Source organism: Pleurodeles waltl, chromosome 6, assembly GCF_031143425.1.
Source record: "Pleurodeles waltl isolate 20211129_DDA chromosome 6, aPleWal1.hap1.20221129, whole genome shotgun sequence".
NCBI classification, from domain to species: domain Eukaryota; kingdom Metazoa; phylum Chordata; class Amphibia; order Caudata; family Salamandridae; genus Pleurodeles; species Pleurodeles waltl.
Window position 1 is genome coordinate 1,515,176,323 of NC_090445.1, and position 19,792 is coordinate 1,515,196,114.

General features: G+C 43.5%; 1 protein-coding gene across 1 annotated transcript in view; it reads left to right on the forward strand.

Moving 5' to 3' along the window:
• The window catches only part of LOC138301022 (Golgi integral membrane protein 4-like), a 208,863-nt gene that overhangs the window by 161,609 nt on the left and 27,462 nt on the right, over positions 1–19,792 (forward strand). Inside the window, exons 11-13 of the mRNA XM_069241045.1 lie at positions 4,322–4,389; positions 4,829–4,996; positions 10,337–10,408. Of these exons, the coding sequence (XP_069097146.1) occupies positions 4,322–4,389; positions 4,829–4,996; positions 10,337–10,408 (308 nt within the window). The remainder of the gene's footprint in view (positions 1–4,321; positions 4,390–4,828; positions 4,997–10,336; positions 10,409–19,792) is intronic.

The window sequence follows — 19,792 nt, forward strand, 5'->3', positions numbered from 1 at the left end:
TCTCAGAAATTGGTTATCCATTAGGATACAGCTGTGTATACCATGCACCTGCATTAGAACCACCTTACTTTGGCTGAGGGAAAATTGACTCAAGGTCTAAGGCCAAGATGTATATGAGACGCAACAGGAGATAGCTGTCTGGAAAGCTAAAATCAACCAGTATTTTAGTTAAGAGGTGGCAGTGAAATATAACACATAAAGGGCAAATGCTACGAATATGGAGAGACTACTGGTAGATTGCCAGCTAAATGGATCAGGCAGAAAGTGGTTAGAAGGGAAACAATGGCTATTAATGATGCAGAAGGGCGAATGGTGGAGGCCCGAGCAGATATTATGAAGGTTTTTAGGGATTTCTATGAAGATCTGTATTCAGAGGATCTAGACCCCTGGTAGAGGGATATGGTGATTTTCTTTTTCTTTTTTTTTGATGGGTCTAGATGCATGTAGGCTGAGCAAAGAAGATCAAAGTATTCTTGATTCCCCAATCTCATTGGAGGAAATTTTAGAAGCCATAGTCTCCTTAGCACTCCCCCACTGGAATCTGTTAAGGCATTTTTTTCCCAGAACTACAACATGATATGTTGCTAAAATTTCAAGAGGAACAAAAAGGGCAAATTCCTCCCTCCTGGGAAACAGAGAATATAGTGATTTTTGAGAAGGACAAGCCACCTTTTTCTCCCGGTTCTTATAGACTAATTTCATTATTGAACTCTGATGAAATAATCTATTCCGAGGTTTTAGCAAATAGATTGGGTAGGGTAATCTCCCCCCTTGTTTCGTACAGGCAGCATGGTTTTATTCCCTGCAGAGGCATAGTAGATCGCATCAGGAGGGTCATCACGTTATTTGACCTAGCTGAAGATCAAAAGACGCCTTTAGGTTTGATTTTATTAGGTGTTGAGAAGGCGTTTGATCGTGTGTCATGGCAATTTTTATGGTCAGTTCTGGAATTGAGCGGCTTCAGGAAAGGTTTAATAAGTGCCATTAAACCTTATACTAGGCCCCGACTGCCAAGATTCAAGCAGTTGTTTGGAATTAGATATTATACGCATTTCTAGAGGAACAAGGTAGGGATGCTCCTGCTCGCCTTTATTATTTGCACTTTATATAGTTCAGTTTCTAGCTAAATTTGGGAGAAGCATTGGTTTTAAGTCTGTTATTTCGAATCAAGTAGAATATAGAGTATTTGCATATGCAGACAATATGGCATGGTCACAAGAGATCATGGTGCTGTATTATATGGAGTTGAAAGGTTGGCATAGCACGTTGGGGCATATTCAGGCTACAAGTTAAATGAGTATAAAACTCAAATAGTTCATCCGGAGCAGTCCGGGATTAGGGATCAGCAGGTAGTCTCTGATGCAGTGTACTCGTGGGGTTAGAATCACCTCCACCTTAGATCAACTGGTGGAGTTAAATATGGCCCCATTGCTGGCAAATGGTAAATGCGAGTTGGACAGAATTGATCATCTACACCTTTCCGCTACTAGGCCGATGTACTGTATTAGAAATGAATATCTTACCAAAAGCACTATATCTCTTTCGGTCTATTCCATTGGCGTTCCGCAAGGCCTGGTTTACAAATCTGGAATCACTTGGTAACCACTTTCTGTGGGGCTATACAAAACCTAGAAGGGCACTGAAGTATATGACCCTCCCAAGAGTATGAGGTGGATGGTCGGTACCCAACTTTACTTTATATTATTGGTCATGTATTTTACAACATATTGGAATTTTAATAACAGGCAAGGTAGATGTAATGGATACTGCAGAAGCCCCGTTGATCTATGAAATGGGACTGGGAACTGAGGCAAAAGGCTGTTTAGTAAAGAAGATAGAGCCATGCTATTGTAAGAAAACTAGATTTAAAGTACTAAAGTCAGCGCATAGGATATGGACTAGGGTCAAACGTCGCTTAGATACTGGGAAGATTAATTTTTATAATCTACTTCAGCCTTTTTACTGTGACCCTTTACTTTTCAAGGATCATTGATGGAAAGTTGGAGGCAGAAAGGTATTACGACACTACATGACTTCTATACCAAATTTCAGCTCAGCTCCTTTATGGAATTGCAGGAATATTATGGACTGTCCAGGCAGGACTTTTTGAAGTTTTTACACATTCAGGTTTTTTTTTTAAAGGAAAAAGGATCTGACACCTATGAGCAAGGTCCCTTTAATAGAGGCGGTCAGACATACATATAGGATAGGCTCATTATAAGAGTTACTGGTACACGCTCAAAAAGATGATTTTGAATCCCAGAATTCTAAATGAGGTCTTAGACTTGGAAACGAGGGGTTGTGCTTCTAGGACTCACTGGAACTTGGTGATAAGGTCTTATCAACAGCCAGTCTGAAGAGCCAACACTTCAAGACCGTCTTTAATTTATATTACAACCCAGCTAAAATTTCTGAGTGGGGAGGTGGCTCTGATGGCAAATGCAACCTATGTGGTACAGAACAGGCCGAAATTATTCCTATGTTTTTTTTCTTGTCTCAAGTTAGAGCCTCTGTTACATCGGATTGGCGGATTCCCGAGTCATATCACTAATGGGCAGGTTTGTCTTACGCCATCAGTGATGTTACTAGGGTTGGTGAATGAGACTGAGGACAATGTGATACTAAAGTTGATTCTCCTGGTATTTATTGCCATGGCTGTAGCTCAGCTCTGTATTGAGGCAGACTAGCTGAAACCAGTTTCTCCAACATTTGAAATGTGGAGAGCTAGATTTCTAGCTATATACAATATGGAATTAAGTTTCTATAGGCTCAAAAGACATAAGAAGCGATGGTGGGGGGAGAGGATCTGGTCTGCAATGACCAAATGAATGCTTTATCAAATCTAACAAAACTTTTCATCTGGTATATTGGATTAGACTTGTCCTTTGTCAGAAGAGAGCTTGTTTGTTTACACTTTGCATTAGCACTTTATAAGAAATGTATAGTTTTCCAGTGATGTTCTTGATACTTATTTTTTTATTCACTTTTTTTATTATGTCTGTCTTGCTATGTATCTTGTAAATGTATTTGGATAAAAATGTCATACAAATATTTTTTTTAAAACAAGAGCCACGTCTTGTCAGTTTATGAATTGCATGCTTACCATGCTGAGCCCACATTCCCCTGCTATTTAAAGCACCACTTTCATGTCAGAAGACTAACTATCCCTCTAGATCAGTGATTCTTAACCTTTTAACTTCTGTGGACCAACACTTCATCATTAATGGAACCCAGGGACCCCGGCCTAAACATTGTTGATGATATGAGCTGCAAAACAATACACAGAAATTACAGAAACACGCATTCATCAAACACATACACAAATGATAACATATTGTATTTAATTTGCGAAAAAACATGAATAAAAAAATAGAATTTTTAATTATAATAAGAAAGTTGGAGTTTTTCCAAATTCAGTTGAAGCCACACATCGTCCACACTGTATTCCGTTTGATGCACTTGCACTGTTCCCACAAATCAATCTGTGGATACTAACTTTCATTTCACATTCCTTGATGTTTACAGCATGTTTTAAAATGTCCGGTTGTACAAGTAGCCACTTTATTTTTATACACTTTATTAATCTGTTAATGTTATTTAATATTTTATGCAGTTGTGGACACCCTGAGGAGGTTTCGTGGACCCCCAGGGTTCTCCTGGCCATAGGTTGGGAACCGCTGCTCTGTATAGTGAAAGCATTGACATTGTGCCGGTGCATACAGCGCCATTGGTAGTCGTGCTAGAAACCACATTTCAAGATGTTTAAGGACCATCTTCATGCACAAATCCACTGCATGAACAAATGACCAACATAGTGGTCATCAAACTTCAGGCCAGACAGATGAGACCCATCCCAATCACCATTGCTTCTCCTCTCCTTCTTCTCCTCGTCTTCCGATTCACAGGTGTCTGGGTTTCAGCTGGTGCCGGAGGCTTCTGGGATGGACCTGCACACACATGGATCTGCATGAGCATTTGCACAAATGCTAGAATAACTGCAAACATTTTTATTGAACAGTTTGTTGTTACTAACAATACCATTTTATTCATTATCCATAATCTTATGTTAACACACATGTCATTTCAGAAACTGTATTTTGTCACCATGTTGCTGCTTTACCGAGCTAGGCAACTGTTTATGCGCCTATAACTGCACATGCACCTGCATATCTGTAAACAATGCCGTCACTAAGTGCTTATTCTGTTACAGTTTACCCACTTGTCTCGCTGTCCCGATCCCAGCCTCCCTAAAGTCCAAGCCGCTACTCCTTCCCTTCCTCCTTTATGAAATATGCCACATAATTGCTTCTTTGTCCCTCAGATGCAGGGATGATCGACAGAGAAGAGGATCCAGGCAACATGCGTCAGCACATTGCCCAGGAGCCAATGGTAAGAGACGTGGCACAGTTCTTTCTTTGTTGCACCTTCTGCATCTCGCGGTGATACTTCCTTTCCCCTTCCGAGGTCATAGTTTGAATTAAACTAGCTGTGAAAGTCAGGAAGGACTTGGTGAGCTTCATGGAAATTTATTTTTGGCTCACACGCCGCCTTTGGGAAGTGTTGCCAAATGTCTGGTTCTGCAGTCAAGTAACTTGTGTCTTCTTTCTATAAACTCCTTTTCTGAACGTACTCATTTAAAAGAAGGAATAAGGTTTCCCTCCCTGTCCTCCAAAGTGCCTGTGGATTAGTCTGTGTTTAAGTGGCCTGGTGGCGTCACCGCTATTCTATATCTCTTTCTCTTGTGAAACGAGTGGACAGTTTCGGTTCTTTCTCAGTATGCAAAAACACACAGTTACAGTTAGCCTCTTCTCAATTCCCTGATTCTCAGATGCCAGAAAATGTGGCCGATCCGGCACACGACCCCAACAACCAAGGGGAGGATGAGTTTGAGGAGGCAGCGCTGGAGAGACCAGCCTTCGACATCAAGGTGCCACAAGAGGAGCAAGGCAAAGAAAACAGCCAGCAAGACATAGAAGAGCCTCCAAAGAAAGACAAGGTATCTGGATAGATGTCAATTGTTCTCTGCAGGCTTAGATTGGGCACTCATGGACGCGGTGGGTCTAGTGAGAGATTTTTACCCCGGCTTTTCTCTGTTTTGCAGCTGTAGCTTACATTTTATACCTTACATTTGAGAGTACTGCAAAGTCCATGACATCTTTATGTAAAGTACCTGTCCATTAACAAAAGTGATACTTGAAACATCAAATATCATAGGAAGGCTAGCTCACGCAAATAAAGTGCAGTTCCAGCGAAGACTGTGGGACCTCTTTGGTGAAGCAGCAACCTCCAAAGCACGAAAACATTTTGGAATGTGGTGGCCAAAAAAATGGGAATTTCCTAAAAACGTCAACACCAGTATTCCAGCATAGGATTGGTTGTCCCATCACCAGCAAATATTGTTTACAACATGTGTTGTGTAGATGACATGTTGCTTACTGTCTTCCCATGTAGTGCTGGGTTTGGACTACTAGACGTTTACTTTCGAGAATAACATGATCATGTAGCAGAAGCCCTCATCGCATTAGAACTCAGACTCTGTTTTAGAATATTTTTTTACTGCCATCATGACTGAAGCTAAATTTTAGAGCTGTTCGTTTGACTTGTTTTGTTAAAAGAAACCAATGTTTTATGCCTAGTAACATAAAGGAGATGGTATTGAAAGAAATCAGTGCCGGATTACCAAATCGGCAAAGTAGGCACTGGCCTGTGGGACCTTCTCCTTTTAGGGTGCTGTGACAACGGCTCAAAATATTGATTTGGCCTTGAAATAAAATTACAATCAAGCTTTTTTAAATTGTTTCCAAAAGATAGAAAAAACAAATCAACTCAAAGAAACTAAAACTTTACATTAAAGACTATATAGAGGAAATACTGTATTAGTGTAATGTACCCATTAACAAATTAAAAGTAAATAAACCATAGACATTTGATTCACATGTCTCTTGTTTTAGATGGCGTCTAGTTAAGCACCCATATATTCATCTGATGTTATGGCGCATAAACCTTATGGGAATGAAGTGGAATGATCATGAACTATTAGTTTACTTATGACTTGTAGGAGGCGGTTCACAACGACTTTTGCAGAGACCTTGACCTCTGTGTTAGGCAAAGTGATGGGGTCTGTACAAGAAACAGTGCCCTGCGGGCATGCCTGGCTAATGTATGAGAACTACAGTCGCTGATCTGTGATCCCCTGGCAGACAGCCTTTGTCCCTTGTCTTGTACATCATGGCTCAAAGCGGTCTGACTAGCTTCCTCAACCACACTTGAAAAATATTTTTGAGGAAACCCGCCGGGCTGGGAGTCTTCCCTCTCTTGATTTGCAGAATCCGCTCTTTAAACTCCTCCTCCCCAAGGTCATGACCCAGCACCTGCCCAGAAAACATTATTGACACTGAAGAGAGCAGAGGCGTAATGAAGCTTGGGGGGCCCCCATGCAAACTACCTGTAGGGGGCCCCTCCCCTCTGGACGCAGTCAGGTGCCTGCCACCCATGTACAGTCTACTGCAGTGAGGTGCCCCCACCCCCGGAGCTCTGGGGCCCCCCTTCACCACAGGGGCTGCAGGGGCCTTTGTTACGCCATTGGCAGAGAGACTGAAAACCATACTCATGATTCGTCAGTGCACTTGTATGGTGATCCTGCAGTCGCAAGGCTAAAAAGCATTTATATTAACCCCAAAACTGTCATATTGTAGAAAGCCAACGTAAGGATGTGTTTAGGGGAAGCAATTGGGAGTGGAATGAGGGAAGGGGTTAATTAAAAATATGTCGTGGGTGTGAGAAGAGATAAAGGAGGGCTAAAGCAGCTCATGTCAGAGCAGCACGGTGCATGGGTGGTAAATCTGGCAGAGCAGAAAAACACAAAGAAGAACAGCACACATACAAGCCATTGTATAAGAAGGAAGCAAACGAGTGACAATAAACACAATCACTGGTAAGCAGTAGGTGGCCTGTGTGCCTACGTAAAGATTTTTGTATTGTTCAGAAGAGGCTGTCACCTACATACAGCTTAAAGCTGCCTGGTAGACAACACCTATAAATAACTAAGCAGTGATCAAGAAATCGTGCTTACAGTCAAGGATTGCAATGAAGTTCAAATTCTAAACTGCAAAAAAAGGATAAGGATTGCATGCTTCTCGGGAGTGGCTTTGCTACATTCTGAGACCACTTGGCAAGTCAGGACTCTCAGCAGAAGAGCCCAGGCACTGGTAGATGAAATCTTTGTTATCCCAGATATTTCTTAACAGGAAACAAGCTCAGTCTAAGCACTTGGAGAACCTTTGAAAGCAGGATGTAGAAAGCCAAGTCCAGTCCTTTCAGTCCCAGGACGGAAGCAGCAGGCCAGCACAACAGAGCAACAGGCAGAGTGGCATGCCCTCCAACAGCATGCATCTCTTCTTCCTGGCAGACGTTCCTCTGTCCAGAAGGAGTCTGTGTGGGGTCAGAGGTCCAGTACTTATACCATTTCTTCCTTTGAAGTAGGCAAACTTCAAAGATAAGTCTTTGTAGTGCACAAAACTGTATTTCCCTGCCCAGGCCCCAGACACACTCCAGGGAGTTGGAGATTGCTTTGTGTAAGGATAGCCACAGCCCTACTCGGGTGCAAGTGTCAGCTTCTCTCACCACTCTAGCTCACGAAAACCCATCAGGATATGCAGGGGACTCTCATTCCCTTTGTGTGACTGTCTAGCGTATATGCACAAACAGCTTGGCTCAGACTTGCATTCAGCAGATGAGCAGAGGCACAGAATGGGTGAGCACAAAAATGCCCACTTTCTAAAAGTGCCATTTTCAAACTCACAGTTTTAAAACCAACTTCACCAAAAGATGGGTTTTTAAATTATGAGCTTAGAAACCCCAAACTCAATTTTTCAATCTGCTCCCAAAGGGGAATTACATTTAAAATATATTTCAAGGCAATCCTTGTGTTAGCCCATGGGAGATATAGGCCTTGCAATAATGAAAAACAAATTTAGCAGTATTTCCGAATCAGGACATGTAAAACACACCAGTACATCTCCAACCTTTTAAATAAACTTTACCCTGCCCATGGGGCTACCTTGGGCCTACCTTTGGAGTAACTTAGAGGTAATAAAAGGGAAGAAGTTTTGGGCCTAGCAAGTGGGTGCCCTACTGTGTGGGGGACTAAACAGACTCTGCAGTAGCAGGTCTGAGACATATTTACAGGGCTACACATGTGGGTGGCACAATCAGTGCTGCAGGCCCCCTAGTAGCATTTGATTTGCAGGCCCTGGGCACACCTGGAGCACTATACTAGGGACTTACTAGTAAATAAAATGAGTCAATCATGGAGAAACCAATCACCAATATATTTTAGACAGGGAATATATGCACTTAAGCACTGGTTAGCAGTGGTAAAGTGCCCAGAGTCCTAAAGCAAGCCAACAAAAACAGGTCAGAAAACATTAAAGGAAGAAGGCAAAATGTTTGGGGATAACCCTGCAGAAATGGGAAGGTCCAACAATGGACTTAAATGAGACAGCTAAAAACGACAAGTATAAAATTACTTTACACAGTACAGGGTAGATATGCTCAGTCTTTTTGTGGGGGTTTGGGGGTTCTATGAGGAACTCAATTTCTCCTTATCACCCTCCAGTATTTTTTAAAGCAATCTGAACCCCTTCCCAACAATCACTTCTGTTCATCTCTCCTTCTTGTAATCATTTGTTCTTATGTTTCTCTGTATGTGCCTTTATCTTTCATACTCCCTCTCTTTTCCCACTCTATCCCCCTCCCTCTTTCTTCTGTACTTCCTTCAGTTTTCTTCTTTTTCCTCTCTTACTCTGTGTCTTCCCTTCTCGTTATCACTTACATTCTACACACACATACATTTTCTCCTGCTTTCTAGGTCAGCCGAAGCTGTCTGCCCGCAGTGCTTTCCACTAGAGCCAACACATTTATCCATGTGTATGTGACTAAAGAGAAGAAAATTACAATACATATATTGCTCCAGGGCCCCCAGGAACGATGCGAATGGTTTAACAAGTCTAATGATGCATCTTTCATATCTCTCTTGAAATTCCGCAATGTAGAAGCCTCAAATAACCTGGGTCGAGGAAGTGTAGTGCATAAATTAGTACCTTGAGAGTGTAAATGTAGATTTTGCATGTCATGTCACGTCGCTGGCTGGATGCTAGTACTGTTTGTACACAACTCAAATGTGCCTATTGCTATTATTGTATTCAGAGCCAGGGGGTACAATGGAAAATATATGACTTGCTCCTAGAGGTTGCCATGATTATACAACTCCTTCTGGAGTTTTGAGTGCAGTCTACACTCCTTTCTCCGCAGATTAGGATATAGACAACCGTGCTCCCTTTCAATCTTGGTGTACAGACAGCTGATATTTCCTATCAGCATAGGGTACAGCGAACAGAGCTACCCTTTTTATTGTAGGACACAGCTAACTGATCTACTTTTCATCCTGTAATAGTTTACCGAGCTGTCCATTCAGTGTAGGATGCAACGATTTGAGCTACACCATTAGCCTAGGATACAATCAGCTGAGCTATCTTTTAGTGTAAGATAGCCAACTGAGCTAATCTTTCATCCTAGGTTGCAGTCTACTGAGCTACCCTTTCAGTGTAGGGTACAGCCAGCAGAGCTGCCCTTTTAGCTTAAGATGCAGTCAACCGAGGTACATTTTTATCCTCGAATACAGCCACCTGGCTATCCTTTTAAAGTAGGATACAGCCAAATGAGCTACATAGTTAAGCGTGGATTCAGAAAGTCGAGCAACCCTTTCAGTGTAGAATACAACTAGCTAACATACTCTTTCCTCTGCAGCTTCCTGTGCCTCTGCAGCATAGGTACAGTCAACAGAGCAGATACTGTAACTTATAGTAATACCAGCCGAGCTACTTGTTTAGCTTAGGATACAGCCAAGTGAGATGCAGTCAACATTATAATGAGTCATAGTAGTCCACCTACGGTTGACACCCAAAAGTAGCCTTTGTTTTTTTCTTGGAGCCACTTTACGTCAGAATAATGCACATCATGTGAATTAAGAAGACTTCCAAACTGCAAAACTATTGTTGCAGGAAGGTAAATAGTCTCCGGTGCAGCGTAGGATACAGCCAACTGAGCAAACCCTTCTGCGTCAATCAAGTGAGACGTGATGAAGGATTAGAAAGATATCACAGAAGCGCAGGATATAACCCACTGAGTTTCAACTGTTGCTTTGGATACAGCCAACTATGCTGTCATTTTGATATCAAATTACTGTGGGGTAGGACTTTATAAGTAGATACATTCTCCTGGAGATTTATTTTTCAAATGGTGTAAATAGCGCTTTTGCCTTTTGGTTTGTTTTCAGGAAACCAGAGTGCAGAGTAAAGCAGGAGAAGAAGCCAATGACGAGTACCAGGAGGACCAAGAGCAGGACATGGTAGGATATAAGATTGTGTGTCATTTCGGGGTTGTGACATGGCTGCAGCTACAAGACAGCATCCTGAGTTAGCAGCCAAGAAAGACTCAACCCATGAGTTAGGGCTATCTCAATTCCAGTGTTGGACAAATGTTACTTGTCGTGATATTTGAAGGCAATGCCTAATTTTGCACCGTCAGTCTGCTACAGTTTAACATGTAGTGTCCAGACCTAGACCCCAGATGATCATTGGGAGCATCCAGATTAGGAGGGGCTCAGAAATGGAGAGCAGAGCCTGGTGGCACATAGTAATTGAACATTTTAGAGTCGATCCTGCATGTGGTGAATTAAAGACCCCAAGGCTAATGCTCAACTCTTTTTAGCTCAGTGTACGCAAGGCAGCACAGATGTAAGGGGATTCTGTTGTCATCACTGTGTTGCTTTAGATTATAAGCAAAGGTGAACAGAATGCTTTGACCTATTGAGACTGTCCTTGTGGTGTTTTGTTCCATTCGTCTATTGAAAGTGGAGTCTTCAGACATGACTCATGGGAAGAAAACAAGGTGGCACATTACTGAAGTTACCAAATAAAAGAGGGTGTTAGGTCACAGGATGGCCAAAAACGTATTTTTAGATTTGGGGCATGTCTCTAGTTTCCAAAGTAAAGTAGAAAATTGCAGTGTTAACCTGTCCGGTTATTTACAGAAGGGGTCCAAGAAAATGCACTGTTGGAGAACTTGGTCAAGACAACTGCATCTGTCCTTTCTCTTATAACCCTCCTGCATTATATTAACAGGAAGACATGCAATCACCTACAACAATGACTTTCTGTGCACCCTCCTTGGGTATTCAGGCAAGGTTTTCGCAAATGATTGAAATCACCAAGCTTTAAGTGGGTCAAAATCTCAAACCATGGATCCCAGCACTTCTAGTCCATGAACTTTGGAGCTCGGCTCCTGAATTCAGAACTGTGGAGGATGCATGAATGTACTGTGAGAGATGAAAACATCAACCACAAGTGGAAATAATGTCGTAATGGTGGACCTACCTTAAGACATATTTCGGCACAGCATTTCAAAATTAAACACAGCCTACCTTTTTTTGCATTTGGTCGACATGGGATTGTCGAACGCGTCTGTAAGGGCTCATCCTGTCTCTCTCGCTGCCTGCAGTAGGACAGATCACCTGGGATCGCTGTTTTGAACAGCGGCTATTACCGATTTTTGTTCCTTAGAACTTACTGAAAGGCTCCTGTAACCCATGAGTCTGTACAAAGGTGGAACGTAGTGAAATACATTTTATTGACACGTTACAAAGAAAAACAACGTAATAAAGATTGCCCACTTACAAAGTATTTTAAAAAGTTGAGGACTAGCAACAATAAGTGCAGGACCTGACACAACGCTATGTCAAGACATCTATGTCAGCTGTCTAGCTTAAATCTCAAAGACTTCCGTATCACATACATTGTAAAAGCGGTAAAGGGCCTCAGTGCACTTCACAGTCAGTGAGATGGATATGACTCCCGTTTGCTGCAGAGCAACCCTGTCTCCTGTCTTCCAGGCCAGTGCCCGCAGCATTTCCTCCATCTTCCTAATCTTGTACCCAGTGCACTGAAGTCCTGCCAGGCTCCTAAACAAGGTGGGACTTCAGTGCAGTACTAACTCAGCTCGTACGTGTAGACTTGGTCCACCAGCAGCCCAGAGGAACTTCACGTTAAAGGGACATATTTCAAATGCACCAAAATGTTACATTAGGCAGAGACCAAGTACTCGAAGGCCGGGGAGGGACATTTTGGAGTTTCAGTCAATGTATCTCTGGTGCAAGGCTTTTTGAGCCAGTGACATTACATTTTCCTACTTGTGCACTACCTTAGTCCGCATAACAAGGGCATTTTGTGGCCTTTTCCTATAATCTGTGCCCTCTTGTGGGCATATAGAGTGAGATCTATGTAGATGGTAAGGCCTTAATATAGCACTTACCCTGAGTGAGTGCCATATTGGAGTTTCATGAATAGCACTTTCTAGTTCGTCGCCCCTACTTGAAACCGTTCTGAAACACAAGAGAACGTTATCTGGCACATTCAGTAGTTCACCCGACACTAACAGCTTGGAATTCTAAAACTATTCACGGCACAGAGCAATTGCCATAGAGAAGCAACTATCTAGTCAACAAGTGTGAATAGTATGATTTTCTGATAAAAGACTTCTTGTCTTTGTGTCAACGTAAAACTCCCCTCTAAGGAACTGGTTTTAAGAGTGCAAATCTGTACATTACATTACATCTGAACATTAATGTGAGCGATGATTATATATCACCTAAATTTGTGGGCATTGCAAGTGCCTTTTGCACATTCGAGTGAATAGCTGCTAATGTGAAATAGAAGGTCTGCCCATCGGGGACTGTGTCCTCCAAGTTATTCATGTAGCTCTCTATTACTGGGTGTGCAGTAATGTCATGTATATGGAACAAACCATGTGCTAGATATCATCTGCTAAATGACTTCCCTTGGCCAACAAATATGATTCTGTGAAGAGAACACGGGTAGATATGGCTGGTCTGGCACTCCTGGTTCAAGTGACTTGCTACCAAGTTGAAGTTTGCACATGTGCTTGGTGGTAGGATAGACTGCAACATTAATGTGCGTCAGGGACGGCTTCTCCGTAAGAGCATAGGAGTGTTGCCCCCCCCCCTGCAACGGCAAACCTTTTCCCCAAAAACAATAATAAACTGTATTTATTATTGTTTTGGGGGAAAAAGGGATGGGGCCACAGGGGTGACGAGCAATGAGGGGGAGTGCTCAGCACTCCCTCTCACTGTGCATGTATGTTTGGCCGGCCTTCTTGGGCCGGCCAAACACACATGCGCAGAAGGCTCTCCCCAGCCCAGCAACACAGTTGCTGGGCTGGGGAGAGCCTTCACAGGCTCCCAGGCTCCCTGGGAGTGCCCTAACTGGGCGCTCCCAGCCAATCCTGATGCTTCTCTGAGCAGCGTCAGCATTAGCCACAGGGCAGGCTGGGAGCCTGCGCCTGCAGCAAGACGGAGAAGCAGAGAAGCAGGAGTGGAGGTAAGGTTTTGTTTTTTTCTTCTTTTTTTAAGTAATGTGTCCCCATAATCCTGTCCTAGATCCTAAGTGCATAAGGACACATCACTGATCAGATGACCCCTAGCACGAAATTGGCACAAACACCAAGTGAAGATCCACTCACCTCAGGGTTCCACTAGAACAATGATGGCCTTCTAACACTAGAAATGCACAAACACCTGTGGAGGTCTGAACTTTTGACAATGAGGAGGGCGGACGGGGCACAAATGCACACATAAACACTCAATCACACTTATGCATTTACACGCACACATCCATTCACAATATTCACTCCCAGTTATTCATGCACACATGCACTCATGTACCAAACATTTAAAAAAATCATAGTTACCTGCATGTGCAGCACTCTGCCTTGGAGATCCCAGGAGGGTTGGGGCTGTTGCCTTTGATCACTGGATATCTTAAGGTCAGCCAGTGAGGGAAGGCAGCAGCACCTCACTCATCACAGAGTGGAATGGGGTCAGTTAGACTGCTGACCCCTCCACTATATGACTAGATGTCACTGATGGACACTCGACTCGGGGCACTTCAGGACTTACAACTGAAGTGCCCAGGTCCGAGGCAATCAATGACGCTTCCCCTCATCACGAGGGGGAGGGCCTCGAGTTGCATTGCCAGGCTGAAGAGGTCATGCCCACAGGATCTGTGACTTCTTCAGCCCGGCAAAGTTCAGCTCAGGCAGCCAGGAGCCTGCACATTTAGTGCATTGTTGTATAATCTCTCTTGTACTTGTTAAGCGGTCTGACACTCCTAGTGGGGTAGTAGTCCACTGTATATAAAACCCCTCAAATAAGTAAATAAATACCCTCACCTCTGATGCGCCAATCAATGCAGCTTATAAAAGCTAATACCAGCAGTCTCGTTTGATATGGGAATTGCAAGGGCAACTCATATGGAGGGCCCATGCGTTTGTCATACTATTAAAGATTAACTTTTATTGGAATGACCTTATCTGTGTGTGAAGAGGTAGTAAAGGTGCCATGTTGGTGTGATGATTTTTGGGGCGATCTTGGAACGTGTGTAGGCTGAGATGTGTTGCAAGTGATGTGTTTGGATCTAGTTGAAACCGGAATATCTGAAGGTCCGCTGGGAGAATATTTTAGTGCAGACAGCCCAGAATGTGATGTAATCAGAAATGTGAAAGGGCACCTGGGGCTCAGGCATAAATATGAGATGGTTCTAGAGCAGTTGTCTCCAGCCAGTCTATCGCAAGCTACCAGTAGCTGCAGGCATCTTCAGAGTAGCTTGTGGCCCTAATTTCATTTTTAAATAAACACAGGGTCATACTTTTCTTCTAATGTTAAGGAAAGGCAGTGTTTATTTTGCATTATTATCATCAGGTTGCAGATAGCAGGGCCTGCTAAGGAGCAGTGCTCAGTCAGATTATGACTCAGGCTGCAGTTGGGGCGCACAGAGGGTGAAAAACTGAACCACTGAGATATTTAACTCTTGAATAAAAGTCCATGTCACCTCAGTATTGAAGGATGAGTAAAAAGTGCTTTTAAATGGGGGGGAATTAAAATGGGAAATTACCTTAATGATTAAGTTAACTCTTTATTTTAATTTTCTTCCATTTCAAAGTGTCACATTCATAAACAACAGGTCTCTTACTCCCAGTGGCCAGTAGACACTGCTCCATTTGTATAACTGAAAAATACAGTATTTTTTAAAATTGGAGGAATTTGAAATGCAGACAGATGTTCCACATTGTTGCAGAACATTTTTCTCCACTTTAAATTTCCCCCATTTAAAAAAAGGTTGTACGTTTATGTTGTACATGTAACAGTGCTACATATGGTGAAAGGTTTGTCCATTGCCGCAAGAACATACAACACAAACTCTCAGTCACCAATACAAACATCCCATTCATAGGCAGACATGCTCATGCATCCCTAAGGACTAAGCCCTCCCTGTCACACATGGTAGCCTTGTCACAGTGCCCCTAGTCAAAGCATGTTGTTCAAACCGTAGTATCTGGCTCTATGGCCATTAGGCTTAAAATCAATGAAGCTGGGCTTGGGGGGTGTCTGGAAATGGTTGTGTGATGGAATCACGCATGCAATAACCATGCATGCCTTAAGAAAGCAGTCTCAATGACTGCATCTTTACAACGCATGCCTTTACAACACATTTTGTTGTAAAAGCATGTTTGGTTAAGGAATATGCTTGGTAAGTTGTCCCCCTTCCCTGCCCCTTACACCTGATACCATACCCTGCAATCCACCCGCCCCTTAAGACTGCCCTGTCCTGTCCTAAAAGCTACCCCCTACCCCCGCCCTGAAACTTAAAACCTGCCCTGAGCCCATCAAACTACCCTGCCCTGAACCCTAAAACTCACCCCGTCCTGTCCTAAAAACTACCTGACCCACTAGCCCCCGTACTGAACCTTAAAACCTATCCCGCCCTATCCTAAAAACTACCCAGACCCCCATCCTTAAACCCTAAAACCTACCTCTCCCTGTCCTAAAAACTACCCAAACAGGCCCCGTCCTGAACCCTAAAACCTACCTTGCCCTGTCCCCACTTACCTCTCTCTCCTCTGCTCTCTGCTCCTTCCTGTTCCACCCAGACAGCTAGGCCACACACTCTGCCTTCACCAAGTATATGCGTAGTAAAGGTGTGTGTGCTAAATGCATATGCGTGGTAATGACAGCGTGGTAAATTGCATTTTGTTGCATTGACAGCATTGTAAGTGATATTTCCCCTGGTAACACTACGCAAGTTGCTTAGCCTTGCTCACTGTGATTTTCACTGATCAGAAGTAGCTCTCATTACAGAAAAGGTTGGAGACCCCGGTCTAGAGTGAAAGAATCAGCAATGCAGGCTGACAGTATGGCGCAGATTGCCTTAGGTGCCATCCAGTGTGCACAGAAACATATTTTTTACCCCGTCCTGAAACGTCAACAATTGGTATTCCAGAACATTCCTTTATTTGATGATGCCTACTTGGGTTTTGAGACCTACTGTAGCACCATTCACTGGCTGGGCCCTTGGACTTGTAATATTGCACATAGTCTGTTGCTAAGTGTGTTATGCCACGGGTCGGTAAACCACCTGCGTGCCTCATTTTCGATCCTGTGGGTGGGCCCGCGGTCCCCTTTTCGGTGTGTCGGGCCTGGCGCGAGACGTTTGTTCGCCGCAGTTTTCAACTCTTGCGCAATGGCGGATGGCCTGAGGTCAGACCATGGATCTTGCCTCGGTCGCAGCGTGCTCTGCCTTTGCGTAGCGGGTGACCATTGCGACGCATATATAATACGTATCTGTTTTCCTGGCTTTTGGCTGCCCTGTTGGTCATGGGGTCCATGCTTTCTTGGTCCCAGAATGCTTGTTTATTATAGCATGCACTGCTCTTTCCTTTTACTAGTACCTTTCCAAGATGGTGTTTCTCCTATTTTGTCCTATGATACTTCCCCAACTTAATATGGTGTTTTTCCTTTTCCTGTTTGTTCACTTCTTGTTTTACTGGTATATAAGGGGCTTGAGTTTCTTTCTTCTTTGCGTTGCAATACTCTGGTTTGGTGGTCATCGACTCCTGTCTGTTTGTGTTGTGGTTTGCTTTCTGCTTGGTTTTCCCTGCAGCTTCCTGATGTTCCAGTTCTGGGAGTCCTGAGTTTTCCTGTGCCTTTTCTGAGATTCTCGAACTCTTTTCTGGAGGTTTTTTCCTAGGTGGTTTTTCCTCTGGAGCTCCTTCTGGAGGGCACAGACTGCTTGGGCTTTCCTCTTGCCAGCAGCACTGTGGCTACTGGAAGGGGTCGTCCTTATCTTGGCCAGACCAGGACGTACAAGATCCAAAGCTGTACTCTTCCTACATCCGACAAAGGCCGTAAGGGAAAGGCAAATCGTGACAAAGTCAAAGACAAAGAAACGGTGTTTCCAAAGACAACCGTGGAGGGGATTGTAAATTAACCAGACTGCTCATTATGAGGCTGGTAAGTGGTAACGAGGTGTTTAGGGCCAGAATTTAGAATCTCATTGTTTGATGAACTCAGCATGAGAGTCTGCAGGCTCGTGCAGTGTGGAGGGAACATCAAACAGAGATGTAGGTATTGAGTTTGAAAGTTTTGGAATGTGAGTGATGGAAAAGAGAAGACGTATAGGCTGGTATCGAGGGGTTTAGTGGCTGGAATCTAGAACCTCCGCGTTAGATGAACACAGCATGAGTCTGCAGGCTCCTGCAGTGTCGAGGGAACATTAAACAGATTTGGATGTGGAGTTTGCGATTGATAGAAAAGAGAAGACAATGTGCTTGAGAAGTGCCGGTACTCTCCAATTAAAAGTATTACGTTTTTCTTGAGAAGAGCAGATACTATCCCTCTCAAAATAAAAAAGTGCTGGTACTCAGTACCAGACAGTACCGGTCCATTTAAAGCACTGGTGAGTGGATAATATTTGGGACCAGTTATTGAGCAGTGTTTCAAGCGGCAAGCAGTGCGAGCATCATGACGAGGGGATAAGGTCAGAGAGGTAGGAACAGCGATGTCGGGAGGGGGACACTTCGTCCAGACCGAGAGAGGGCCAAGAGGCCATAGAGAAAAATAGCAGCTAAATGCGCTTCTAAAAGGGCAACTCTTGTTTTTGTTAGAAATAGATATGTTTCACGGGACTAAAATTAAATGCAGCGGAGGACACAGCCCTCATTTTTCTGTGTTTTTCAAAGAAGTGACAGAGCCCAGGCTAACTTGAACGATAGACTTCAGCATCAAGGAGCTAGTACGTCTGTTGTTAACAGCGCTACGAAGCTGCAATACTTTGATAGCAGAGCTTTATTTATTAATACAAAATGCAGTTCATTATTCTTTTACAACGGTGCTCTCTTTCGCCGCCAGGTGGCGCACACTTGCAGAGAATTAATTCCTATAATAGGACTTGGGTGTTCAGAGCGATATGTTTCTAGAGGCAGCTCATTTTTCATAAACAGACTGGCACAGCTGGAGTAATGCCACGGTCATGTCCTTCTGAGGGGTTAACTCTGGCCTGTGTTCATATTATGAAGAAGAAAGGAATGCAACTTGTGCTGATAGAATTAGTTGGCAGAATATTAAGGTATTTGAGCAGATAATTTAGGGGCAGGTACCACTCTAACCTGGGCCCAGACCATGCCAAGGGAATCTAATTCTCATGGAACAGGATGGCTGAACTCTGTTTTGTGCCAACATTATGCCTCTGGATCCCTTTCCCGCGATAAAGACGGATACAGCGGAGTGCGCAAGCTGGTACAGTTGAATCCTCAGCCCAGGTTATGTGTGAGTAGAGATGGGCGAGGCCTCGAGGCCACAAATTAACAGTGAGGGAGCCCAGGCAAGGGTCTGCCTCGAATCTTAGAGCCCGTGCACCAGCCGAGCCGTGAAAATGTTTGCTACGTGAACCATGCAGCAAACATCACATTAAACAGGGGCGGTTTCTCCTTTATACCTAAGGGGCTGCGCCCCTCTGAAAATTCCTGCACATTTACATAAAAAATATTAAATAGATCGATTCGTATCTCCAAACAAATGGATGTATTTAACTCTGGGCAGTCATCCCTAGACTTCCTGCCTGCCCCCCCTCGCTTTGAAGTAGGAGACGGAAGCCAGGCAGTAAATAAACTTTTCTGCACTGTGACGTAGCTTCCTAAAGCCCTTTGTTTCCATTGTGGTCTATGTTGGTATCCACAGTAGGCCAGTGATGCTTTTAGCTCATGGTTTTGGGCGCTGGAGTCTTCATCCCTGTATAAGGGCAGCCACCCATCATTCACAGGAATGGATCCCATTCGTCACACAGGTGTGAATGCAAGCATGTGTAACTTGTTGCCTTGTCCTCTGTAATAGTGTTATAATGCTAAACTTGAGTTTTTTATATTGATCTGTGACCCTTTGCCACCTTAACCTCCCTTACTGTGACACCCCAGATCGCTAGCCCCTTCAGAAGTGGAGCTGCTATATTTGTTCCCCCGCTAAATGTTTCCAAAAGACAAGTAGGGTTCTGATTTCCCTTGCAAAGTTTATCCAAATATCCAAGTCAAGCTAAAAGCGAGAAATATGTGCTTACAGGAAAGGCAGTTTTCCGCTGAATACGTTAAATCTGGCCCTTCATGTCCTTAACATTAATGCCAGAACATGGATTGATTTCCGAACAATGAATGTTAAAAATGTTAAGGTAATGTGGGTCAGTGATTTTGTTCCTCTCTTTTTAAATGTTTTATTTAATGTTGCATTCCCCAAGAGAGTTAACTGTTACATCTTGCTGTGTTTCTGTATTTTTTGTGTGCATTGTATTACTCTTCAATAGTGCATACTTTGACTTGTGCAGGTGTTTATGAA